The sequence below is a fragment of the Perognathus longimembris genome, chromosome 17 (assembly GCF_023159225.1).
Source record: "Perognathus longimembris pacificus isolate PPM17 chromosome 17, ASM2315922v1, whole genome shotgun sequence".
Taxonomy (NCBI): Eukaryota; Metazoa; Chordata; class Mammalia; order Rodentia; family Heteromyidae; genus Perognathus; species Perognathus longimembris.
This window is the reverse complement of record NC_063177.1, coordinates 55,433,591-55,457,796: the sequence shown is the minus strand read 5'-3', so window position 1 is coordinate 55,457,796 and position 24,206 is coordinate 55,433,591. Positions and strand designations below refer to the sequence as shown.

Sequence of the window (24,206 nt, the reverse complement as noted above, 5' to 3'; positions counted from 1 at the left end):
GTGCTGTCTGATGCCCGTCGGTCTCGGTGCTGTGCTTCCCTCGGGAGGCTGAGACCAGCGCACGCGGCCTGGGGAGCCCCCCCTTCCCGCCCCCCTCCCCGCCCCGCCCCCCTTCCCCCCCCCCCCCCCCCCGTTTCCTGCTGTCCGCGCTGGCCCCTTTGCTGGAGTTGAGGGCCTGGCTTGGGGAGTGTCTGGAAGGTACTGGAGAGGCCGCAGGGCGTAGAGTGAGGGCCAGAGAGAGGAAGGAGGAGCACTCACACCGTGGAGCAGCTCGGAGCTCTCCACCGGCCAGTGCTGCGCCTTAAAGGCAGGAGTGGCCAGGCCCCGCAGCCACTGTGCGCGTCTGCCGGCCAGAGCAGCCCCCTGGGAGCGTTCACGCTGCCCTGTGGGTGTGAATGCCCTGCTCCGGGGCTGCTGGACTCCTGTGAGCAGGCCCCCATACCTCTCCCGGCCTCCCCTCCCCCCTCCCGGAGCAGAGCCGCCACCGGGGGCTGGCTGGGGAGGAGGGGCTCAGGCAGTGTCTCCTGTGGAGGGTTCTGCAGATTGGGTTAGCAACGGGTAGACACGGATCTCAGTTTACCAAGACGAGCTAAGGAGCAAGGGGGCTGGCTAGTCCTCTTCATGACCAGCTGTGCCAGAGAACATTCCAGTGCGTGGGAGCATGGCCCTCATCTGCGTCGCAGACCTCCGTCCCCTGTGCCTCACCTGTACTCGCTCGCCCCATGCACAGATACCCACCTTCCCCGCAGCTCCAGCCTGTGGTTTACTGGGATGCGAAGGCGAGGCAGTGCTGGCCGCCGCCGCCGCCCGGCCGTGGTGTCCACAGCAGCCAGCCGCGCACAGCTGGGCCGTCCCTGCCCCGCTCCCATGCCGCTGCCCGGCCGTGGTGTCCACAGCAGCCAGCCGCGCACAGCTGGGCCGTCCCTGCCCCGCTCCCATGCCGCCGCCCGGCCGTGGTGTCCACAGCAGCCAGCCGCGCACAGCTGGGCCGTCCCTGCCCCGCTCCCGTGCTGCCGCCGCCTGGCCGTGGTGTCCACAGCAGCCAGCTGCGCACAGCTGGGCCGTCCCTGCCCCGCTCCCATGCCGCCGCCCGGCCGTGGTGTCCACAGCAGCCAGCCGCGCACAGCTGGGCCGTCCCTGCCCCGCTCCCGTGCCACGGAGGGCCGTGGTGTCCACAGCAGCCAGCCGTGCACAGCTGGGCCGTCCCTGCCCCGCTCCCGTGCCGTGGAGGGCCCACACTGAGCATGGGGTTTGGAGCTGGGAGAGAGCGCAGGGGAGCGCTGTGGATGGATGGGCCCTGGCACAGCTCTTAGCGCCTCCAGCCAGGCCTGGCTGCGAATGAGGAGCCAGGAAGTCGGATGTGCCGGCGGCAGCCAAGTTAGGTGTTAGGTATCGCCAGGCCTCTGCGTGTTTTGCGTGCCAGGTGCCGGCCCGGGGTCGTGGGTGACTTTCCTGCTCCGCTGAGTCACTTGGGGAAGCGCCTCGCAGGGGGCTCTCTGGTGTCCTCGTGCCCCCGTGCCCCACTTTCCAGGGTGTGTCCATCGCAGCCCAGGCTCCCTCGCGTGCCTCCCTCACGTGGAGGGGAAGCTGACCTTTCGGCCCAGGCTGGTCTCCCTCCAGAGCGGTCGGCGCCCCAGCTGCACAGCGCGGCGGCGTGAGGGTAGTTTTCCAGACAGCTAGCCATCCCTAAGCCTTGCTACCTCATTGCTTAGGAGCTGCCTGCCTTGTGGTGCAGCAGGCAGTGTTGGAAAGAGGAAGCTTGCTGCTGGGCACCCTCGGGGCTGTCCTCCATGGGCCCCCTGCCGGCTCCCTTGCAGGTGACGGGCACCTTCCGCATGCTGCTCCTCTTCGCGGTGTCCCTGTGTATCGTGCTGCCCCTCAGCCTGCAGAGGAACATGGTGTCCTCCCTCCAGTCCTTCAGTGCCATGGCCCTCATCTTCTACACGGTCTTCATGTTCGTGGTGAGTAAGTACCCCACGCCCCACAGCAGCAGGTACTGCTTGTGCTCACTCCTTCCCAGGGCCAGAGGAGGTCTGTTCCCAGGCCTCGTGACTGCCAGCCGCCTTTGGAGGGTGATAGGGACGCGTGCTAGAGTCACTGGCTTGTGCTGCAAGGCCCACGTGTCCCCCGCCCGTGATTCCCCGTGGGCAGGTGGAGGCGGACAGCAGGGACACAGCTGGCTCTGGCCGGGAGGGGCTCCAGGCCTGCTTCACAAAGCACAGGCGTGACATCCGCGTGCCCTGCAGAGACCTTTGGCACGGGTTTGTGACCAGGAGCACGAGGCCAGGATCTTGCCAGGTTAGACTGGAAGATGAAGTGTGGAACTGATGGTGAAACGTGGGGGCCTCCCGGAGGCCTCCCCGCTCTGCCCATAAAGGAGAGGAGAGACCCTCTGCTCCTGCCCGTGGCCGACGGGTCCCGGGGGGCCTTACGGGACCCCCGTGCAGTGTCCTCGGCTTTCTGAGGACCAGCCTCGTGACAGCCCTGTGCTCCGTAAAGAGCCTCATCCTCAGTGGCTTCAGCTCCTGAAAGATGTCGGCCTCGGGCGTGGTCCAGCGCCACGCAAGGAGGGACCCGCTCACGCGGAGGGGACGGTCCTCCTGATGGGACAGACAGGGGGTCCAGACGCAGCGAGCAAGGCCTCGCTTGTGTGCTAGGCAGCCCCTGCGCCGGCCGCTGCTCCGATGAGCGCAGGAAATCCCCCGAAGCTCCGTGCGCCTCGGTCAGCCCGTGGGGTAGACTGGGGTGCCGCACCTGTGGGGAAGGAACCGGGCGACAGGCGAGGTCCCTTGGCCTCTCCAGGGGACCCCAGGCGGGGCCGCAGGTGTGAGCCCTGCTCCTGCCTCCGCCCCGCCCTGACCTGCGCCCCGCCCTCCCCCTTGCAGATCGTGCTGTCCTCCTTCAAGCACGGCCTCTTTGGCGGGCAGTGGCTGCGGCGGGTGAGCTACGTGCGCTGGGAGGGCGTCTTCCGCTGCATCCCCATCTTCGGCATGTCCTTCGCCTGCCAGTCGTGAGTACCATGGTGCGGGGAGGCGGGAGTTGGGGCGGGGGGGTTCCCCGATGCTGAGGGTGGGTGTCGTGTCCGCCGGGAGGAGGCCGCGCCGGGGCGCGCTGGGGCGCGGGCTCAGGCTGCCAGATGGCACGAGGAGCGCTGGCTGCGGGCGCGGCAGCCACCCCGCCGTCGGATGGCGCGCAGCCCCCCGTGTCCTGCCAGAACCGAGCTGTTCCGAGAACACTCAGAGGAGATGGCACGGGCTCCCGCGGCGGGCCGCCGCGGCGGGGCTGCTCGGGCGGCTTGTGTGCCCGCGGCGGTGGGTGGGCGGCGGGCGGGCGGCGCGGGGCTCTGTGATGCAGACCAGGCGCCCAGCAGCCGCGCCTTCCCCAGGAACCGTGGCGAGTGCCGCGGGCTCCTGCTCGGAGGGGAAGGGTACCCAGCTGAAGAGAGAGGCGTAAATCCGGTGTCGACGGGAAAAGACCATCGCCCCGGGGGGCCTGGCGTCGTGGGGGGCCCCTCCCCAGAGTGTCAGTGGGTACGCATGGTGCCAATTGTAAACTAATGTGACATATAAAATTTGCTCACACTGCTGTGTTTACACCCACATGCGAGCTCCAAATCGTCATTTCCCACTTACCGTCTCTCTTGGCAGCTCCGCTTCCACAGAATGTGCTCCAGCCTTGCTGTTTAATGTCCCCATTATCACCGGTGACAGAAATGGCATTCTTGCACCCTGCGCCTCGTCACTGGCTGTCCTTTTACTTGCGTATTTGCTTTTCAACACGAGCCCGAGGCCGGGCTGCTGTGGCGGTGGCCGCGTAGCAGTCGCACGCACCGCTGTGGGTTCGATTCTCAGGGTGGGTGGTGGGTTCTGCAGGGCGGGGTGCACAGCTGGCGTTGGTACAGGCTCTGCCCTCCTCCTGGGGGAGCTTGGGGGCCGCAGACCGGCCCGTGTCCTCCTGCTGGAGGGTGTGCTGCCCTGGCCCTAGGCGTCAGAACGTGTGCCGCAGCGGTGACACGGGGCTCTTCCCTCCCACGCTGGCCCGCCCTGGGGAGCCTGGCCATGCAGGGGTGGCAGCCAGGCCCCCCACTTGTTGACTTCTGATCTCTGCGGTACACGAGTCCTGAGTTGTGCAGAACTGTCGCGCTGGGCCCAGAGAAGCGGCCGCGGTAGCACTGGACACGAGAAGCCCAGGTGGGGCGGGGTCCGCCCGGAGACCTCCCCCCTAGGCCAGCCTTGGGGCGCTGGCGCGCCTCACCTGGCCGCCTTCCCTGGCTTGGCTGGCATGGGCGCGTGCGGGAGGCTGGGGGCACCTGCCCTCGGCCGTGTGCGGGGCCCTCCGAACCCCCTCCCGGGTGTGAGGCCTGGCCTGTGCGCGGCGGAACGTGGCCTTCTCCAGAGCTCTGGGCTAGCTCAGGGTGGCGCTCCCTTGGGGTTTTCCGGGTCCCCGGGGCTGTGTGGGCGAGTGGCTCCTCGCCTGGGACTGAGGCGGCCTTGGTGAGGACTGTGAGGTCAGCTCCACTGGCCTGGCCTTCCCACTCGCCCTTGGGTCAAGTTAGGGTGCCCCCTCTAGGTCCTCCGCCTCTCGGGGAGGCAATCGCTTGAGATCGGCTCTCCTGGCACCTTTGCTGATTGTCTGTGTCCTGAGGCTCCCCTACCCCTGGCCCTGGGCTCCCTGACCAGAGGCCCCCCCGACCACGGGGCCCCCCTGACCGGAGGCCCACCTTCCTTTGCTTTTGAGCCAGGCGCGGGAGGCCACAGCAACCTGGGACAGGCCAGCAGCTGCTGGCTTCTCTCCCTCCCTAGCCAGCTTGTTCTCCCAGCGTCCTCGGCTGCGCTGCCCCCGGCGTGCTCGCTCTCCTCTCTCTCTGTCCCCCATCCCTCAACGTTGCCCGGGTCCTGCCCGCCTCCCCCCGCCGGGCCTGCGCCTGTGTCCTGAGATGTCCCCTCCTCAGCCGGGGCGCAGCCCCTCCCGCCTGCCGGCGGCACTGCAGTCCTGGCACCGGGCCCGGGACAGAAGCCAGCGCTCCCATCACACGGGCGGGAGGCCGGGAGCCGGGAAGTGTGCCTGGGCCGTCTCCGCGGCTGTGCCCACCGCTGCCCGCCTGCGCCGAGCACGGGAGTGGCTGCACACAGCCAGGCCTGTGTTTGTTTAACTTTCCCGTCCCTTGACAGCGACGCTCTGGACGGCTTCCTTCTTCCCCTGCAGACACGGCTGCTTTCGTTCTCAGTGCCACGCCTCCACGTGGCCGCGCGCTCCCGGGTGACGCCTGGGGCCTTTGGTGCATAGTGTTTGTGAACTGTCCGCGTGGCTAGGTGCTCCTCGCACTGCTGCTGTGGGTAGTGTCAGGAAGCGTGGCCTTGGCTCCGCGTGGGAAGGAGGTGCTGGAGGCTGGTCCGCAGAGCTGGGGAGACAGACACCCCAGAGCTGCCCGCAGGGGTGAGCGGGGCTCTCCGGGGCCTCCCTTGTGAATCGCTTGTCTTTACACAGCCAGGTCCTGCCGACCTATGACAGCCTGGATGAGCCGTCAGTGAAGACCATGAGCTCCATATTTGCTTCCTCCCTCAACGTGGTTACCACCTTCTACATCATGGTAGGAGCCCTTCTCACCTTTCCTCCCTGGCGTCACGTCAGGCCTCGGATGGAGCCTGCTATCTCCTTCCTGCCCTGTGACCCAGACCCCCAGAGGCTCTGCGTGCAGCCCCGGGCCTTCAGCTGTGTGGGCGTGTCCTGATCGGAAGCGCCCGGGCCCCTCAGTAACCACCTGGGGGTGCTGCTTGCCCTTCCTCCAAGCCCGCTGTGCGTGCCCTGTAAATGCAGACGGGGGCCTGCCCCCCTCCCAGCCTCCTTAGGGAGCCGGAGCACTGGTCACCCACAGTTAACTGCTGACCTTTTAGTAGGGGTTTCTTCCAGGCTGTGTTGCTTCTTTCATTTTTTTATTCTTAAAATATTTTATTTAATTGAGGACTAAACTCGGGGCCTTTGCATTTGCTCGTTAAAGTGCTTTATTACTTGAGCCATCTCTCCAGTCTTTTTTTTCCCCTCTGCTCGTGAGTGTGTGTGTGTGTGTGTGTGTGTGTGTGTGTGTGTATTGGTCCTGGGACTTGAACTCAGAGCCTAGGCCATGTCCCTCAGCTTTTCTGCTAAAGACTAGCATTGTACCCCTTGAATTACAGCTCCATTTCCAACTCCTTTTAGTAATTAATTGGAGTATGACTCTCATGGACTTTCCCACTGGGGCTGGCTTCAAGCCATGATCCTCAGGTCCCAACCTTCTGCATATCTAGGATTATAGCTATGAGCCACAGGTGCTGGCTCCCAATCTTCTTAATGCTCCCATTTATTGACTTTTTAAATTAATCAACTAATTTTTACTTATTTATTTATTTTAAGATGAGGGCTCATGTAGTCTCACGTAGTCCAGGCTGACCTTAAATTCAAAGTCACTCTGCCTTAGCCTCCCAGATTCTGGCTCATAGACCTCTATTCTATCATACCTGAACTCCTGTCTTCTCTCTTTTTTTGGCCGTGGGGCTTGAACTCCAGGCCTGGGTACTGTCCTTGAGCTCTTTTGCTCAAGGCTGGTGCTCTACCACTTTGACCCACAGTGCCACTTCTGGTTTTTGGGGTGGGGGGGGCAGGGGGCATATGGAGATCAGAGTCTCATGGACTTTCTTCCCCGGCCTGGCTTTGAACCATGATCCTCAGACCTAAACCTCCTGAGTAGCAAGGATTACAGGCGTGAGCTCCCAGTGCCCAACTGTCTTTTTTGATAGTGGTGGTTGTGGGGCTTGAACTCAGGGCTTGGGCGCTGTCCCTGAGCTTCTTTTGCTCAAGGCTAGCGCTCTACCACTTTGAGCCACAGCGCCACTTCCGGTTTTCTGGTGGTTCATTGGAGATAAGCGTCTCATGAACTTTCCTGCCTGGGCTGGCTTTGAATTGCAGTCCTCAGATCTCAGTCTCCTGACTAGCTAGGATTGCAGGCGTGAGCCACCAGCACCCTGCTCTTGTCTTTAATAAAATTGGAGATATGCTAGGATTCTACCTTGCTTCCTTTACTTTCTAACCGTCACGGTTGCAGGATTCTTCTAGGTAGTCGTGATTGTTTATTCACGTGGAGCTGGGGTTTTAGCTCAGAGCCTGACGTTTACCGTGCCGGTGGTTGACCACTTAAGCCTCTCCACCAGCCGTTCGTTCTGTGTTGTTTTCAAGACAGGCCTTGCTTTGTAGCTGGGCCGGTCTCGTGTATTTTGTGCTTCCCTGTGTTTCTGGGAGACAGGACATGCCACCAGGCCTGTGGGGCCTCGTGTGGAGCTTGGCGTGCAACCATGGGTGGAGATGGAGTCCTGGAACCTTTTTCCTTCTCTTTGAAACCTGAGCTGGCTTAGAAGTCTGTGTGATACTTGAACGCCCCCTAGGGCCGGCTTCCTCGGGCGGGGCCGGGGCTTGGAGGCCACTCCGGGGCCGGCTTCCTGGGGCCGGGGCCTGCAGGCCACTCCGCGGCCTGTCCTCAGCGCCCCCTGGGCACCACGCAGGCCGGGCTGGCCACGCTGCGGTTTCTTCTCCAACAGGTGGGGTTCTTCGGTTACGTCAGCTTCACAGAGGCCACTGCAGGCAACGTGCTGATGCACTTCCCCTCCAACCTGGTGACAGAGATGATCCGCGTGGGCTTCGTGATGTCGGTGGCCGTGGGCTTCCCCATGATGATCCTGCCCTGCAGACAGGCCTTGAACACACTGCTTTTTGAGCAGCAGGTGCGAATCTCCCCTCCCGTCCGTGTTGCCGGTCGTGTGCTTTCCTGTGAGACCATAGGTGGAGCTTTTCCTAGCTGACAGCAAGCAAGCTCCAGCTGAAATGAAGGCTTTTAGTGGTAGAGCGCGGGACTGAACACAGGCCCCACACGCACTGAGCGCGCCCGCCCGCAGAAAGCCTGCTCCGCACACTGGCTACTTGGAAACGCTAGTTGGGGACGGTTTGGTTGGCCTAGCCGGTGATGGTTATGGTCAGGCGTGTCAGTTTGTGGTCCTCACCACAACTTGTTGAGATGCCTCTGTGGGCAGGGGGAAACTGAGGCACACACCTCTGACCCTGACCGTGGCAGAGCCAGGGTCTGAAGTGGACAGCCTGGGGCTCGTGGGCAGGCGTCCCCGGTGACCAGCAGCCCCTGCCTGAGCTGCGCCGCCTGAGCTTCCTTTGTCCCTGGGTGTGGCCGTGCGAGGCCAGTGGCTGTGGGTTCCGCTACGCCACGTCCTCCTCCCCGCGTGCCGGGACCGTGGGGGACGCCTGTGCTCCTGGGTGTGGAGGGCTCTGGCCGCACCTGGCAGGCAGACCAGGAGAAGCCGAGGCGTGGGGCACAGGTGTCCTGCGGAGTCAGAAGTTGAGGGGGAGCTCTCTGGGGGCCTGGCTTTCCACAGGTCCCCCCTCATCTCCCTGTGTGGGCCGCACTCCCCTGCCGCGGGGTCCGGCAGGGCCCGGCCCCAGGGGAGGGCGGGGCAGGCAGCGCTCACGTCCGTCCCGGTCTGCCCTGATTTCCCTCCGTAGCAGAAGGACGGCACCTTCGCGGCTGGTGGCTACATGCCCCCTCTTCGGTTTAAGGCGCTCACCCTCTCGGTGGTGTTTGGAACCATGGTTGGTGGCATCATGATCCCCAATGGTAAGCGGGCGGCTGCTCCTGACCGGTCCTGCTGCCCCTTCTCCCCTCCTAGTGTTCCTGCAGGGAGGGCTTCTAGGGCTTTCCGCCCTGTGCTTGACACTCAGACAGGACTTTTAGTGTTGCACGGCATCCTAAAAAAAGCCTGGCGACTCCCGGTTTCTTTTCTGCTTTGGCCCATGGAGACAGGCGTGGATACCACGGCAGCCCGGTGGCTCTGCAAGCACATGTGGAGACCCAAGCGGCTGATGTCTGGGCAGGGGCTGCAGTCGGGGGGGCTCGCGGGGCAGGACTTGGCCGCTCACAGCTGAAGTTGCCCCCACAGCACCCGGGGACTTTGAAGGCCCTGAACAGCATTGCCATTGTCCAGACGCCCCTGTCCCCCGCACAGACAGGTGCCAGCCTGTCACCAGACCCCCCGGTAGCTCACAGTCCCCCCAGAGGCCACGGGTCCAGGTTCCTGGCGGTGACTACGCGCTCCGGCCCCGTCTTTTTACACATCTTAGGACAGGTTACTAAGGAACGGGGAGGAACGGAAAGGCGACCCAGGCCATGGGGAACCAACATCGGATTGCAGTAGAAAACCCCTGGTGGCCAGCCCTCTAGAGAGGAGCAGTCAGGGAAGCCCTGGGTGCGGGTGCTGTTGGCCAGGCCGCAGATCCGAGCGCAGTGTGGGGAGCTCTCCGGGTGGGCAGGGCGGGGCGGGGGTCCCACCATGGCCCTTGTGGTGGTCCCCGCGCGGTGTGCCCGTGAATGCCCAGGTGCCCTGGCGTGACCCTAGTCTCTGCTACGTTCCTAGTGGAGACCATCCTGGGGCTCACGGGGGCCACCATGGGGAGCCTCATCTGCTTCATCTGCCCGGCGCTCATCTACCGGAAGGCCCAGAAGAACGCCGTGTCTGCCCAGGTGAGTGTGGGCCGGCCCTGGGCCTCCTCGCACGCAGAGCGGCTGGGCGCGGGGCTGAGGGAGGCAGCGTCCAGCCCGGCTGAGCGCTCCTTGCCCCAGAGACGGCCGTGGATCCACTTGTGGCTTTCTGCTGCTTAGTTGGAGATGAGTCTTAGAATTTCCTGCTCTGCCTGGCCTCGAGCCTCAGATCTGAGGTCTCAGCCTCCGGAGTAGCTGGCGTGGTAGGTGTGGGCCTCCGGCGTCTGACCTGCCTCCCCCCCCCCCCCGCACCCCGAGAACACCACAGCTGCGTTCATAGTGCGTCCACGGGAGACAGCGTGTGCATGCGCAGCTCCCGCTTCTTTCTTGCTTTTAAAATAGTAACAGCGTCCTGCTGCTCCTGCTTAGAACCCCTCGGGTCCGGAGTATTGGTGTTGGGTGCTACCCCACCCGAGAGCTAGGCAAGGTGGTGTGCCTGTCTGTAATCCTAGGCAAGATGTTACACCCCATCTCAGAAAAGAAGCCAGCCCGGGCCTAGCGGCTCATGCTGCAGTCCTAGCTACTCAGGAAGGCCAGAAGGGGGAGCGTTTGCCAGACCCTAATCAATCAATAACTAAACCCGGGCGCAGTGCTGCGTGCCTGTCATTCCACCTCCGCTGGAAGCATAAATAGGATTGTGGTTTGGACTAGCCCAGGGAAAAAAGAAAACCCGATATGAAAAGTAACTAAGAGCAAAGAGACGTGACTCACGGGGCAGAATGCCTGCCTAGTCAATGAACCTGCTTAGGAAGTGTAAGGCCCTGAGTTCAGACCCCAGTGCCACCACCAAGGGGGGAAAAAGCATATTCTCTTGTCTAAAAAACAAACTAAAACAAAAAGAGCCGGGGTATGGCTCCAGTGGCAGAGAACTTGTTTCACAAACATGAAGTTCTGAGTTCAACAGTCAGTCAGTGTGGCCAGTACTGAGCCAGGCGTGTGGTGTGTTATCTGCACTTAGGAGGTTGGGGCAAGAGGGCCACAAGTTCAAGGCCAGCCTAGGCTACATAGTGAGAGCCTATCTTTAAAAAAGGAAAAAGCAAGCAAAAAGGTTTCACCGTAAGGATATGCATGACTTTGAAGGCACTTGAAGAGTCTCAACTACACATGGGCACTGTTCGTCCCCGGATGACTGACGCCCCCTTGAGCCAGTGCCCCCCCATGTTATGAATACCTTTCACATCAAGCCTGCTTCTCCCCGTTGAGTTGCTTTCTTCTCACTGGTTTTTTAGAATGGCCCAAATACCGGGGCTTGAACTCAGGGCCTGAGTACTGTCCCTTAGCTTTTTTGCCAAGGCCAGCGCTCTAGCGCTTGATCCAAACCTCTCTTCTTGCTGTTGGTAGTTTCAAATTAGTGCTGAGCTTTCTGGGTCGTATCCCAGGAGCACCTGCAGTCAGTTCTCATGGCTGTTGTTCCTTTTTGGTCACTTCGTCATCTGTCATGTGGTCCCATCCCTTGGCATGCTTGGTATTTGATTTGATTTTTCTTGGTTGTGGGGCTTGAACTGTGGACCTGGGCGCTGCCCCTGAGCTCTTCAGCTCAAGGCTAGCGCTCCACAACCTGAGCCACAGCGCCACCTCTGGTTTTCTGGTGGTTCATTGGAGATGAGTCTCATGGACTTTCCTGCCCAGGCTGGCTTTGAACTGCCATCCTCAGATCTCAGCCTCCTGAGTGGCTGGGATGACAGGCGTGAGCCACTGGTGCCCAGCATGCGTGGTGTTTTATAACCATAGCAGCAGCTGAGCCTCCACAGAGGCCCTGGGCGTTGTTCTTCCATCTGTCAGATGTGGTGGACAGAAGGCCCTGTCCAGCTGCAGTGAACCTGTGGCCCCCATTCCTCGGATCTCAGCTAAACCCCGTCACCTCGTAGTGCTAAGTTCTCTGTTGAGTTCCCGTCGTCGTGGCAGCTGCTTTGTGCTTCCCTGTCCCGTGTCCCCCCGCCCCCCCCCCCCCAGCTTCTCCTGACAGGTCTGGGATCGCCACGGCTCCCCCAGCTTGGGTCTTTGTCTCGTCCAGGTGGTGCTGTGGGTCGGCCTGGGCGTCCTGGTGGTCAGCACGCTCACCACCCTGTCTGTGAGCGAGGAGCCCCCCGTGGAAGCGGCCAAGGACGCCCTGGGCAGCAGGCAGGGCGGGGCTCCGGGCGCGGGGCAGGCGGAGGCGGCCCGCCTCTCAGGTAAGAAGCCGGCGCGCCGGGGGCCCTCACGGGGCGCGTGGGCGCGGTGCCCCTCGAGTGCCCTCCTGTCCCGCGGTGGGGGAGCAGGGGCGGCCCAGGCCCGGGACCCCGGGCAGGCGGTCACCTGTTTGGGGGAGCGTCGCCACGCCTGGCCACGGGCCCCAGCACCTGTAGAGCAGGGGCGCGGTGGGAGTTCCGAGCAGGTCCCCAAGCCAGCCTCCTCCCCAGCAAGGCCGAGTCCCAGCTGGGGGGCTGTGTCATGTTGTTGATTACTGTTTGCCTGCCCCGTGGGTTGAGGAGCCATCGCCCGTGCCCCGCCGCAGGGGCCCCCGGGGAGCCTGCGCTGACGGGAGGCGGCGTGTGTGACGGGGTGCACGCCCCCAGGTGTCCGGGCGCAGGGGAAGAGGGCGGCGGGCGCCCTGGTGCCGCGAGCCCCTCCGAGGGCCGCCGGCCTGGCCCCGCCGCGGGGCGCTCGCCCAGCCCCCGGCCGGCCCCCGTCGGGAGGTTCGCGGCCAGGCTGCTCTCGCTCACGTCCGCCGAGCCGCGCAGGCTCATTCGCCGGCCGCTGCCGCGGGCCAGCAGGCGGGGGCTGGCGGGGGACCCCGCCCTGGGGACGCCTTCTGCCAGGCACACAAGGAAGGGTGCCGGGGTGCCCTGGGGAGCCGGGGGGGGGGGAGGTGCTGGCACGTGCCCGACCACCCCGTGCACTGCCCGCAGCTCACGGCACCCTTGGGCTTCTTGCTGCCTTTGAGCCTTCACCCTCCTGCCACCCTCCCTCCTGCCCTTGCCGATGCCCGGTGGACCCCCTTCCCCTAGTCTTCTCCACCCCGGGCTGGGGGAGCCCGGGCGTGCTTGCTTCTGCCTCCCTGGGCTGACAGTTGCAGGTGGGAGGCATCTTCCTGCCCGAGCCCCTGCGGTCACAAAGCTGAGACATCAGGAAGCCCTGGCGGGGCCCTGGGGGACAGCTGGGGTCCCCTTCAGGAATGGGGGTGCTCAGAAAGGCCTGCTTGGGGTGCTGGAGTACCGCTGGGGTCCCCTACAGGAACAGAGGTGCTCAGAAAGTCCTGCTAGGGGTCCCCTACAGGAATGCGGGTGCTTAGAAAGGCTTGCTAGGGTCCTGGGGAGCAGCTGGGGTCCCCTGCAGGAACAGGGGTGCTCAGAAAGGCCTGCCGGGGTCCTGGGGGACAGCCGGGGTCCCCAAGGGGGTCGGAGGTGCTCAGAAGCAGCAGGTGCGTGTGGCTTCCTCAGGGTGGGCGTGGTGGTTTGTGTCAGGGAGATGGTGGTGTCCACCTCGCCGGCTGGCCGTGGCTCAGTCCCTCCTCGGAGGCCACGCGCCTGGTGAGGCAGGGGCCCTGGTCACGGGCAGCGAGGAGCCGGCAGAGCCGGGCCCCGCCCGCCCGCTCTCAGCCCGGCCTGTCCCGGCCCTGCGCCCGGCCGTCGGGCCCCCGAGGCCTCATCTGCCCTCCGTTTCCTGCGTGAGGCCGTGGCAGCACGAGGGCCCGCAGCCCTGCGCTGTGCAGCTCGAGCGCGCCGCCTTCCCACCCCCCCACCCGCCTCCCCTTCACCAGGGCCCCGGCCGGGGCAGAGCCGGGGCCCCGCGGCCTTCCACGCGCGAGGGTGGGAGCCGTCTACAGGCCTCGTTGATGGGGGGTGGGGGCGGGGCGCAGATGGACCCTGCGTGCCTGGCGAGAGCCGGGGGCGGGCAGTGGCCGAGCCTCCCGCCCCCGGGACCCACGGGACCCGCGTGGGCGAGGCCCTGCGGACACGCAGAACGAAGGCGCGTGAGGCCGCGCGTCTGTGCCGTGGCGCCCGCGGGGACGGGACGGGGTGCTCTGGGGGTGCTCTGGGGACGCTCGGCTCTTCCTGCCTGGGCCGCACCCCGGCTCCCGGCTGGAGGGGCGCGTGCCCTCTGCATGGAGAGGCGAGGCTGGCTGGAATCCAGAGCCGGGGTTGGGCCGCGTCGTGTGCAGGCACTGGGCAGAGGTGACCCCAGGCCCGAGGGGGGCCGCAGCCACGCCCCGGTGCCCTGTGCACCACGCGCTCCCAAGGACCTGCCTTGGCCTCCACTGCTGGGAGGGGTGCGGGCCTGAGACTTGCTCGGGAGACCCTGCCCCCTCCCCCTCAGCTGGGGGGGGCGCTGTTCAGATCTGCTGGGGCTACCCGCGCCACTGCTGTCCCCAACGCCTTCCTGCGTGTGGAGGGGGCGGAGGCTTTCCGGGCTCTCGATAGCACTGCGGGGCCACGGGGGTCGGGGTGGCCAGGATGCCCCCCACCCCACCCCAGCATGGGAGGCGGGGGTTCTCAGAGCACCCCACGGAGCACTCCTGTCTGCCCTGGGCTTTCTCCAGCCATTGCCCCCGAGGAGCAGCCCCACCTCACCGCGCCGCCACTGAGCGTCGTGGTCACCGGTCTGCTGGACGCAGGCGGGGGACGGGGGTCTCCCCAGCCGCCCGTCTGGAAGCCCCGTGCTGGCGTTGCTGCCCTCTGGGAGGCACGGCCCGTCATCTGCCCTGATGAAGGGCTCGCTCCTCCTTGGAGGAAGCCGTGTCTGTGCCCAACGGCAGCCAAGACTGCCTCTGGGCCTCGGGCCAAGTCCGGGCCCGGTGGTGCGAGCGCAGCGCTCCCGGGAGGTCCCCCGCCGGCTCCAGGCCGTCCAGGCCTGCTGGACGTGGGCATCTGCTGGCCATTCCCTTCCTGCGGCTCCCCCCGCCCCCTGTGGGGCTCAGACCCCAGCAGGGCCCGCTCCCTGCCCTGAGGATAAGCCGCATGGGCCGGCTGCGCGCACCGCTCAGAGGGGCCTGGAGAACGGGCTCCTCTGCTCCTCCCCTCCTAGACCTGCAGCCGGCTCTCCCGAGTGCCAGCTCCGTGGCTGCCCTGGCTCGGGCCCGGTTCGTTGTAGGATGGAGCCGGGTGGCCCGCGTCTGCCTGGCCCCGGCTGTGCTGCAGGGCCCGCGTCTGCCAGTCCCGGACACTTGGCCCCGTGTGCGTGATCCCGCCTCCCGAAGCCCGGCCGTCAGCCTGGTGTATCGATGAGGTTTACCAAAGCCAAGCTGCCTTTCTGACCTTCCCCCTCCTGCTACAGTGACAGACGCAGGCACGGTTCCCCCGGGCCCCGCACCCTTCCCTGCCCCTCTGTGCCGCTTGCAGCCAGGGGAACGGGCAGGGGTCGCTTTGGGCCTCGGGGATGAAGTGGCTGTTTTCCAAAACGTGTCCCCTTCTTTATTCTCAGCATCTGCTGTGTGTGTCCAACACCTACCAGTGACCTCGTCAGCTGGAAGTAGTTTCCTCGTCGGTTCTGTGGGCCTGCCAGCCTTGGGTTGGTGGCTCCTGGGGCCTCACACCAAAGGGAGTAACTGGCAGCCTCTACCACAAGCTCACACTTCCATTCTCCGCCTTCCATTCTCCGCCTGGGGGTGGGGAAGATGGCGGGGAGCCTGGGGGACGCAGCCTGTGACGGGCTCGTGCTGCCACCCGGTGGCCGTAGCTGGGTACTACACAGTGTGATGTGCACCCTGTCAGTTGAGTGTAAATTGCATGTTGACATGCTTTTGTTAAGACTACAAATGAAAAATGAGTTTTCTGGGCTGTTTACTTGCGCGTGATGGATAGGGTCTGCCATTCCGCTGGGGATGGCGATCGGACCCATGGAGCAGCGCCAGCCTCGGTGCTGGGGATGGCAGAGGCTCCGCTCAGCTCGCCTGCCTCCCTACAGTCCAGGAGCCCGCGGTGGACGCGGCTGGGGACGCCCGGGAGAAGCCGAAGCTGCCGCTGGAGCTGGAGGAGCTGGAGCAGGCGCAGATCAAGGGCCCCGTGGGCGTGCCCGCAGGGGGGGGCACCAAGGAGAAGCAGGAGGCAGCCCAGGTGGACCGCCCAGGCCAAGGTGGGTGTGCTGGCTGCTGGCACCCGGTACTCATCGCCCCGGAACGGGGGGGGGGGCACTTGGGGGTCCACATGCGTCATATCTCTGGGGCCCAGGACTCCTTGGAAAGGGAATGTGGAGGCTCCCTAATCTTGGTCTCCGTGTCTGTCCTCGTGTCTGTCCTTGTAGGTATTGCAGTCCCCATGGGCGAGGCCCATCGCCACGAGCCCCCCGTCCCTCATGACCAGGTGGTGGTCGACGAAGGTCAGGATGGAGAAAGGCCAGAGGAGAACCAGCTTCCTTCCAGGCACACTGGTGGAGAGGCCCCCGGGGCCGAGGGGCAGAGGGTGCTGCCTCCGCCCGAGTCACAGAGAGGAGAGCGGGAGCCAGAGCCGGGGGAGGCCGGGCAGAGAGCCGAGCAGGCCCCGGCCTTGGAGCAGGCGGGGGACCTTCCTCCAGATGCCCAGCAGATGGCGGAAGCGGACGGTCAGCCCAAGAAGGACGTCCCCAGGCTAGGCGACAGGGCCACGCCGGCTGGCGACGCGGAGGAGCCCGCCCACAATGCCCCGGGGGACGCGCGGAAGCCCACGCAGGAGGACCCCGAGGCGGGGCCCGGTGAGTGGATGGGGCGGGCTCGCGTGGGCAGCTGGCGGGGAGAGGGAGAGGCCGGCGGCTGGGCAGCTGCTGTAGGGCCCGTCACACGCGTGCTTGCCAGACCACCAAGCGTCTGGGTGCCCGTGGGGGGCCGCGCGGCGTCGACAGCCTGCCTGAGAGCGGCCAGGACGGGCTGCGCTCTCGTTGGTGAAGGTGGTTGGCGTTGGCTCGCTGCCCCAGCCTGGGAGCCGGTCAACGACTCTTCCTTCCCTCCCTGGTAATCGTCAGGCCGCACGTAAGCGGCGCTGACCGGGGAGGGAGGGGCGACGGCCCTGGGTCCTTTGGGGGAGCGCCTGCCTGCCCCCCTGGGGCCCCTCACACCCCCAGTGTCTGTGTGCAGGTGGAAAGGTCCCCCTGCCGGCGGAGAGGCCCGCGCAGCCCCAGCCCGGCGGAGAGCAGGGCGGCAGCAAGCTGGAAGGTAAGGCTGGCGGCGGAGGCCCGGCAGGCCCGGAACTCCAGCCCCTTCTGGGTCCTTCCAGCACATTCTCTCATCTCCACGCTGTGTCACACGCTATGTCAGCTTTTCGTCTGAAAGCTGGTGGGTGACGAGTCCCTGCACCGGGGCAGTAGCGGGAGCAGCTGTGTCTTGAGGCCGTGCCCTGCCCGGGGCCCCCTCTGGCAGGGAGGGCGCTGTGGCTCTGCTCTCGGTCCCGGAGCCCAGCCCCTGTGCTTACCCGCAGTGGGGGTCGCTCCCTGCCCTCCACACCCTGAGTCCTGCCAGCGTTCCCTCGGTTACACCCTTCCTCACCGTGGGGCTCCCTGTGTAGAGGAGGTGCCGGCCCCCACCGTGGCTGTCTGTGGCCAGCGGGTGTCTGCCCGCCCCTCCCCTGCCGGCCCCCACCGTGGCTGTCTGTGGCCAGCAGGTGTCTGCCCAGGGGTGGGGAAAGCGCCAGCTTTGCCTCCTGCCCTGTCCACCCCTGCAGGGCCGAGCTGTGGCCGCCCAGGCCCGCCGGCTCCGCGTCCAGAGTTGCTGGGGCGGCTTTCCCACCCCCGCGTGGTCTCCGCCTTTATCCTGTGTGTGTCGTTCTCGCTTCTGTAACCTAAACCTGCTTGATTCTTTCATTATTATTGTTGTTCCTTTCTGTAAAAGAGACTTTTCACAGTTTTCCTATTCTACCTTTCCTCCGTATGCCTCTCAACGGGACGAACAGCTGAAATTAAAAAGCTAGTAGCAGGTAGGACTGGAAGGAGCGTATTGACACGAACAGTGTGTGTGTGCAAGTCAGTGGTGCCGAGCCACGTGTGGTCCGCACGCTGTGCAGCGAGGGCCCTGCATGAGGGCGTACCGGCCCAGAGCGTGCCCCCCCCCCCGGAGCCCCCCAGCCCCCCAGCCCCATCCCGTCTCGATGCCACGTGGGCCCGCGGTGCTGAGACCACGTGTGGCCCGAGGCGGGGACCGCAGGTGCCCGCTGCCGTGTCCTTGCCGTGGCTCAGCCGACAGCCTGCCTGTCACTCGTGTGGGCTCCACGTCTGTCCCTTGTGCGCCCTTCCTGCCCCTCCCAGCAGCAGTCCCGGTGCTGTCCCGCGGGGCCGCGGGGGGCGGCTCCTCTGGGGGTGCTGTGCCGTGACCATCCTGTGACCCCCACCCGTGAAGGCGGGGAGAGGGTGTGGAGCCTGACGGGCAGGCTCAGAAGGCCTCCCCTCTCCCCCGGCCTCGGTGTCCCCCGCCACCTGCCGGGGCCCTGTCCCCAGCAGTCCATCGCCACTCCCGGAGGACACTGACCTGCTCCTGTCCGGGAGGGGCTGCCCGTGGGTGCCCTCCCCCCCGGGGGGCGCGCGCTCTGCTCCCGGAACGCTCTTACACCACTCCACCACTCCCAACGCTTCACCGTGCAAAGCTCCCCGAGTTGAAATGAGTGTACCGGAACACTTGGGTGAGCCGTGGGTCGTGCGACACGTAGCTGACCCGGTGCCTGGGGGGGGGGGGGGGTAGGGGAAAGCAGCTCTCCGCTGCCCTTGGCGAGACTCCAGGCCCCCCCGCAGCCAGGAAGCGTGGCTCCCTCCCCGCCAGGAGCGGGCTGGCGGCGGCCCCCGCCCCGCGGCCCCCGCCCCCGGCTCGCGCTCTTCCCCCTGAGCCACTGGGGCTCTTGGGTGGCGAGGTGGAGATCAGCGTCTCAGACCTCCCTACCAGGGCTGGCCGCGAACCGAGAGCCTCAGCTCTCAGCCCCGAGTAGTGGAGACGCACGTCGATCCTCACCCTGGAGGAAACGTCCTTAAAAGCACCACCGGGATGCGTGAGGCGTGGAGTCGGGACCTGCCCCGCGCGTCCCTTCCACTCGCTTTTCCCCCTGGACACGCATGGGCGGCCGGCAGGTGGAGGGGGGGCGGCCGCGGAGGGCTCCCCGGTGACCGTGGGCGCCGGGCGCTCAGTCTGCGCGGGGGCGGCAGGTGGAGGGGGGAAGGCCGCGGAGGGCTCCCCGGTGACCGTGGGCGCGGGCGCTCAGTCTGCGCGGGGGCGGCCGGCAGGTGGGGGGGGGGGCGGGGGGGGGGCGGGGGGGGCGGCCCGCGGAGGGCTCCCCAGTGACCGTGGGCGCCGGGGCGCTCAGTCTGCGCGGGGGCCGGCAGGTGGGGGGGTGGGGCGGCCCGCGGAGGGCTCCCCGATGACCGTGGGCGCCGGGCGCTCAGTCTGTGCAGGGGTGGCCGGCAGGTGGGGGGGGGAAGGCCGCGGAGGGCTCCCCGGTGACCGTGTGCACCGGGCGCTCAGTCTGTGCAGGGGTGGCCGGCAGGTGGAGGGGGGGGAAGGCCGCGGAGGGCTCCCCGGTGACCGTGTGCACCGGGCGCTCAGTCTGTGCAGGGGTGGCCGGCAGGTGGGGGGGGGCGGCCGCGGAGGGCTCCCCGATGACCGTGGGCGCCGGGCGCTCAGTCTGTGCAGGGGTGGCCGGCAGGTGGGGGGGGGAAGGCCGCGGAGGGCTCCCCGGTGACCGTGGGCGCCGGGCGCTCAGTCTGCGCGGGGCGGCCGGCAGGTGGGGGGGTGGGGCGGCCGCGGAGGGCTCCCCGATGACCGTGTGCGCCGGGCGCTCAGTCTGCGCGGGGGCCGGCAGGTGGGGGGGTGGGGCGGCCGCGGAGGGCTCCCCGGTGACCGTGGGCGCCGGGCGCTCAGTCTGCGCGGGGGCCGGCAGGTGGGGGGGGTGGGGCGGCCGCGGAGGGCTCCCCGGTGACCGTGGGCGGCCGGGCGCTCAGTCTGCGCGGGGGCGGGCAGCCAGGCGTCCTGTCTGTGTCTTCCCAGAGGCCGGCAGAGCGGAGATGCTGGACCACGCGGTCCTGCTGCAGGTGATCAAAGAGCAGCAAGTGCAGCAGAAGCGCCTCCTGGACCAGCAGGAGAAGCTGCTGGCCGTGATCGAGGAGCAGCACAAGGAGATCCGCCAGCAGAGGCAGGACGAGGAGGAGGACAAGCCCAGGCCGGGTAGGCCGGGCCCCGGGCCGGGCGGGTTCCTGGGCTGAGCGGGCAGGGGAGGGGCAGCTCCCGTCCCTGGGGCCGGATCAGGCGGTGGTGGCCCGCAGGCGCCCAGGGTGGCTCTCAGTCTGGGCCCCTGGTTCTCACCTGCGGGCAGGGGTTCTCTGAGTCTTTGCAACAGTGGTCTGTGTCCGTCTGCACGCCGAATCAATGGCCACATTCCTTTGCAGCAGACCTGCAGCTGGAGCCCGGGGCAGCCGTGCCCAGAGGACAGGAGGTCCAGGAGGGGCCTGCGAGGGAGAGGGCGGAGGCCGCCTCTCCGCAGCCTTTGCAGCCGATGCTTGGAGCTCCTGGGGGTCGCCCCACGCCACCCCACGCGCTGGGCCCGCGTTCCATGGTGGAGGAGCCTCCTGGTGGAGGCTCTGATCCCGAGCCCCAGGCAGCCCAGGCCAGGCCGCGAGACCAGAAGGATGCTGTGCCCAAGGTGGCGGTGCCCAGGCCAGACCCTCCCAGGGTGCCCGGGGGCCCGGAACAGCGCCTGGCCGAGGAAGCCCCCCAGCCGGGCCAGCATGGCCTTGGTGGAGGCTCCCAAGAGAGGAAGCGCTCTGCCAAGGAAGTAGCCGTCGCCGGGGCTGACCCTCAGAGACAGGCCCGCCCACCAGGAGCGGGAGCGGGAGCGGGAGCGGGAGCTGGAGCGGGAGCTGGAGCGGGAGCGGGAGCGGGAGCGGGAGCGGGAGCAGGAGCGGGAGCAGGAGCTGGCGCGCCGGCTGGGGGTCCCCGAGCGGAGCTGTGGCAGCCCAGCCGAGACCGGGCACCTGCCCCTGCCCCGGGCCCATCCGGCAGACCTGCGGTGGCCCCTGTGCCCCAGGCTGCAGCGGGCCAGCAGGAGCCGCAGGCCATCTCCAGCAGGGACCAGGAGAGCCACCCCGACGCAAGAAAGGGGGCTCCGGGAGGGGACCTTGCGCCTGCGCCTGGTGAGCGGCCGAGAGCGAGGGCGGACACCGCCGCCCAGGAGCCCGTGCAGAGGCCGGAGCCGGAGCCGGGGCCCAGGCGAGCCGTCGCGGGGGGGCAGCAGCCAGACAAAGCGAAACCCAACCGGGACCTCAAGGTGCAGGCTGGCGCCGACCTCCGGAGACGGCGGCGGGACGTGGCCTCCGGCCCCGCGGGGGAGCCAGCCCCCAAGGACGGGGTCATCATCAGCTTTAACCCCCTGCCCGACGTCCAGGTGAACGACCTCCGCAGCGCCCTGGACACCCAGCTCCGCCAGGCCGCAGGCGCCGCGCTGCAAGTGGTCCACAGCCGGCAGATGAAGCAGCTGCCCGGGGCCGTGGAGGAGGCCTGAGCGCCGCCTCACGGGGGTCACGCTCGCCTCCGCGGGCCCCGGGGCCAGCTGGCCAGCCTCGCCGCGCAGAGGGGCTCCCCGGGGTCAGCCCTGACCAGCGCACGCCTGCGGCGTCGGGCTCACCGACCTCGGCCCCACGGAGGCCCCCTGCTCCTCAGCCTCGTCTCCTGGAACCTCCGTAAGCACCTCCCCACCGAGAGGCCCGGGGAGTCTTTGAACTCAACTGTGAAATTTAAAAAAAAGGAAAGCACCGTCAACACAAGTCCGTACACCGGGGACCTGGAGGAGGAGCCACGAGTTGATTCTGGAGGACACCGGGCGGTGAGGGAGGCTGGGGAGGACCCGCCAACGGGGCGGGCACGGCTGGGGCTCCGGGCTGGGCCGCCTGCGAGCACCACAGGCTCCCTTCCCACCGGGCGCGGACAGCAGCCCGTGCCGTCTGCGGGCCGGTGGTTGAGTCAGGCAGAGGGAGGGGCCCAGGAGAGGCAGTTGTGAGACCGACAGGAGGGGAGCCTGGCCTGTGCTCTGGGGGTGCACCGCAGGCCTGCGTGGCTGGACAGACCACGCCTGCCGTCACGCTCCGGAGCCTGGCGGGGCTGCCTGTCCCTGACCTCCCCGGGGAGCCACCCTGCCATCAGCTGCCACCCAGCTCCTAGTGCCGCGGCGGCCCCTGGCCCGGCTGCAGATGGGGCACGCGGGAACACTGGAGGCGCCCGGGCTCCTACAGGATGCTCGCAGCCTTCAGGCGCTGTGTTCTGGTCCCGCCCCCCGCCCCCCCAGGATGCAGCTGGAAGGCCCCCCTCCAGACACCAGCATGACGCCTTGGACTCCCACCGTCCAGACTGTGAGAAATACATTTCTGTTCTTTGCAAATCACCAGTTTCGGTGTCCTGTTGTGCAACCCAGATGGACCGAGACAGATATGCCGGATCAGTCCCACACAGGGCAGCTCCGCCGCAGCGGCAGCCCGGGGACCGAGGACGGCGAGGAAATGTGGTTGAGGGGCTGAAAGGGCTGAGCCCCCGAGGCCTGGGCTGCGGTGTGCAGTCCCCGGGGTCGGGGTGGAGGAAGCGCCACAGGAGAGCACAGGCACATCCCAGGGCCTGAGCGGGTGTGGCCAGTGTGGCTCAGGAAGGTCAGGCCTGGAGACCTGGCCCCGGGGTACACACCAGGCAAGTGCTTGGAGATGCCGTCATCCCCGGGCCCCTCCCCTATCGGCCACCTTGGCTACTGGCCGCTCAGCCCAGGGCGATGCCAGGTGGTCCCGAGACCCACCAGCACCCTGCCCGGGGGACGGAGCCCAGCCTTGGCGGTGGCTGGCTTCCACTCTCCCAAGTGGATGCACGCCATCTGTCAGACCACATGGCTTCAAGCACTCGGAAGTCAGGCCAGTTCTGGAACAGCATTCTGATCCCACCAGGAGGCACGGACTCCAGCTCATGGGGCACCGGGCACGAGGGGCCCTAGCCCTGACTCGGGTTCTGTGAGACGGGTGTAGACTGCAGCCCAGAATGGCGCGACCCCCACACTGAGGAGGCTCAGAGACTGAGTAGTTCCTGTGACGCCCAGCAGGTGGCACCTGGCTTACAGAACGGCGTGAATGTGTGGTGTGGGTACACTCCGCGTCTAACCTCTACCGGGGTGGGATGTGGAGAGCGAAGCCAGCTCACCACGTGGCGGTCCAAGCCCAGGCCTATCGCCTGTCTCTTGTGCTACAGCCAGGCTCCCCTTTGCCGTGGCTGGATTGTCATCTTTGGCGTGGTTTGTGCCTGGCTAGCAAGTGTAGAGGCGCAACTTCGTTAGGTCAGATTCTTCTCGTGAGCCAGGTCCCCCGAGGCAGAGTTCCCTGGCCTAGACCTGCCATGTGTACGATAAACCGAAAACCCTGAGGGACTTAATAAGAGACTCCACTGCTGGTTCACTTACATTTTAATCTGACTAAACAGATTCCCGCCCTGCCCAAGGTTCAGCCTGCTGAGAAGAAACTGCGCACAAACACCTAAGAGCGTCACTGCGCACACCTTTTCAGCCCAACAGGAGACATCTGTGTGCCGCCCAAGGTCAGCAGTGAGGGAGCGAGGCCGCAGCCCGAGGGTCTTCCTAGGAGCCTCCCTGCAGGGTCTTCTCAGCCTGGAAGAGAAAGCATTTGATCTGCATGGCTGGCTTCCAAGTTAGGACTCGAACCTGGAGAAAACTGCCGCACCAAACACCCTATTCTCCCACCTAGCGTACAGAACACGTGGGTGCTGGCGTGTGGCAAGGGCCCCGGAGCTCAGTCCCCGAGGGAGACTGAGTGGAGACTCTACCGGTGCCGGGCAGGGCCCCGGCCGGTCTTTGTGGAAGAGGCGGGTGTAGGGGAGGCGGCGCTGCGGGGAAATGCGTCCCCCCGGCCCCTGCGTTCCGATTCCCCAGCTCGCAGCAAGCCGCTCAACCTGCGCCTGTGGCGGCCTCGGAGCCAGGCCCAGGGCACTGGCCCCTCCCAGGGCGGTTCTGGGGAGGGGTCCGCGGGCTGGGCCCGGCGGAGAGGGAGGGGCGCCGGGGGGGGGGGGGGAGGCCGGGGCGGCTCCGCCGGGCCCCCACCCGGCCTGGAGGGGCGGCGGGCGCGCCCACCTACCGCGGCCGCGAAGCAGCTGCGCAGGGCCTCGAACTCGCGCGCGCAGAGGTCCTTGTTGAGGCGGCCGCCCGGGGCCGTGGAGGCCTGCACGCACTTGCCGTACGCCGAGGCCTGCGGGGAGACGAGACGGGCGCCGTCCGAGCCCGGCCGCGGCCCGGGCCTCCCCCCCCCGCCCCCCGCCCCCCGCCCCCCGCCGGCGCGGCCCCGCCCGCGGCTCCCTACCTGGGCCCCGCAAGCCGCCAGGTGCTCGGGGAAGGCGCGCAGACGGGTCCGCACACGCGCCCACACAGCTCCGCGGCCCGACATGAGCGCCCCTTCCTGGCACCCGGGGGCGCCGCCCCGTTAGGCCCGCCCTCTTCCGGCGCCCGACGCTTGACCGGCGAGCACTTCCGCCCGTCATGTCGCCGGCGCTTCCCGGTGGGCGCGCGGTGCCCGCCCTGAGCCCTGCAGTTGGCTCCCTTCCTTGTCCGTCTCTGTGCCTGGAGTTCCCATTGGCTCTTAGCCAAACGGCCCCCGAAGCCACCTCTGGCCACGCCCCCGCCAGCGATTGGCCGGCGGGGCTAGAGGCGCGCGGGGATTGGACAGTCGAGGCCTGGCGGAA

At 66.9% G+C, this 24,206-nt stretch overlaps 2 protein-coding genes across 6 annotated transcripts in view; one reads left to right on the top strand and one right to left on the bottom strand.

Moving 5' to 3' along the window:
* Positions 1-24,206, top strand: part of Slc38a10 (solute carrier family 38 member 10) — a 52,470-nt gene that overhangs the window by 8,680 nt on the left and 19,584 nt on the right. For 2 of the 5 annotated variants that reach the window (XM_048366949.1, XM_048366946.1), the window contains exons 5-17: positions 1,818-1,961; positions 2,886-3,010; positions 5,488-5,590; positions 7,569-7,751; positions 8,539-8,650; positions 9,447-9,553; positions 11,586-11,742; positions 15,455-15,622; positions 15,791-16,216; positions 16,596-16,673; positions 19,482-19,658; positions 19,880-20,310; positions 20,395-21,007. In XM_048366949.1, the coding sequence (XP_048222906.1) occupies positions 1,818-1,961; positions 2,886-3,010; positions 5,488-5,590; positions 7,569-7,751; positions 8,539-8,650; positions 9,447-9,553; positions 11,586-11,742; positions 15,455-15,622; positions 15,791-16,216; positions 16,596-16,673; positions 19,482-19,658; positions 19,880-20,310; positions 20,395-20,991 (2,808 nt within the window). In that variant the 3' untranslated portion in view covers positions 20,992-21,007. The remainder of the gene's footprint in view (positions 1-1,817; positions 1,962-2,885; positions 3,011-5,487; positions 5,591-7,568; positions 7,752-8,538; positions 8,651-9,446; positions 9,554-11,585; positions 11,743-15,454; positions 15,623-15,790; positions 16,217-16,595; positions 16,674-19,481; positions 19,659-19,879; positions 20,311-20,394; positions 21,008-24,206) is intronic. The other 3 variants (XM_048366948.1, XM_048366947.1, XM_048366950.1) reach the window with 3 other exon arrangements.
* Positions 22,903-23,968, bottom strand: Ndufaf8 (NADH:ubiquinone oxidoreductase complex assembly factor 8). The gene is made up of 3 exons (XM_048366962.1): positions 23,828-23,968; positions 23,606-23,716; positions 22,903-23,121 (listed from the first exon to the last, which is right to left on the bottom strand). The coding sequence occupies exons 1-3, from the start codon at positions 23,909-23,911 to the stop codon at positions 23,092-23,094; spliced, it is 225 nt and encodes a 74-aa protein (XP_048222919.1). The 5' UTR covers positions 23,912-23,968; the 3' UTR covers positions 22,903-23,091.

Bases quoted from the DNA above. Each gene is read 5' to 3' on its own strand.
- Ndufaf8 (XM_048366962.1), bottom strand. From the start codon at position 23,911: ATGTCGGGCCGCGGAGCTGTGTGGGCGCGTGTGCGGACCCGTCTGCGC. The intron at 23,717-23,827 runs GTAGGGAGCCGC...GTCTCCCCGCAG, and splicing joins TGGCGGCTTGCGGGGCCCAG to GCCTCGGCGTACGGCAAGTG. The intron at 23,122-23,605 runs GTAGGTGGGCGC...TTTCTCTTCCAG, and splicing joins GCAGCTGCTTCGCGGCCGCG to GCTGAGAAGACCCTGCAGGG.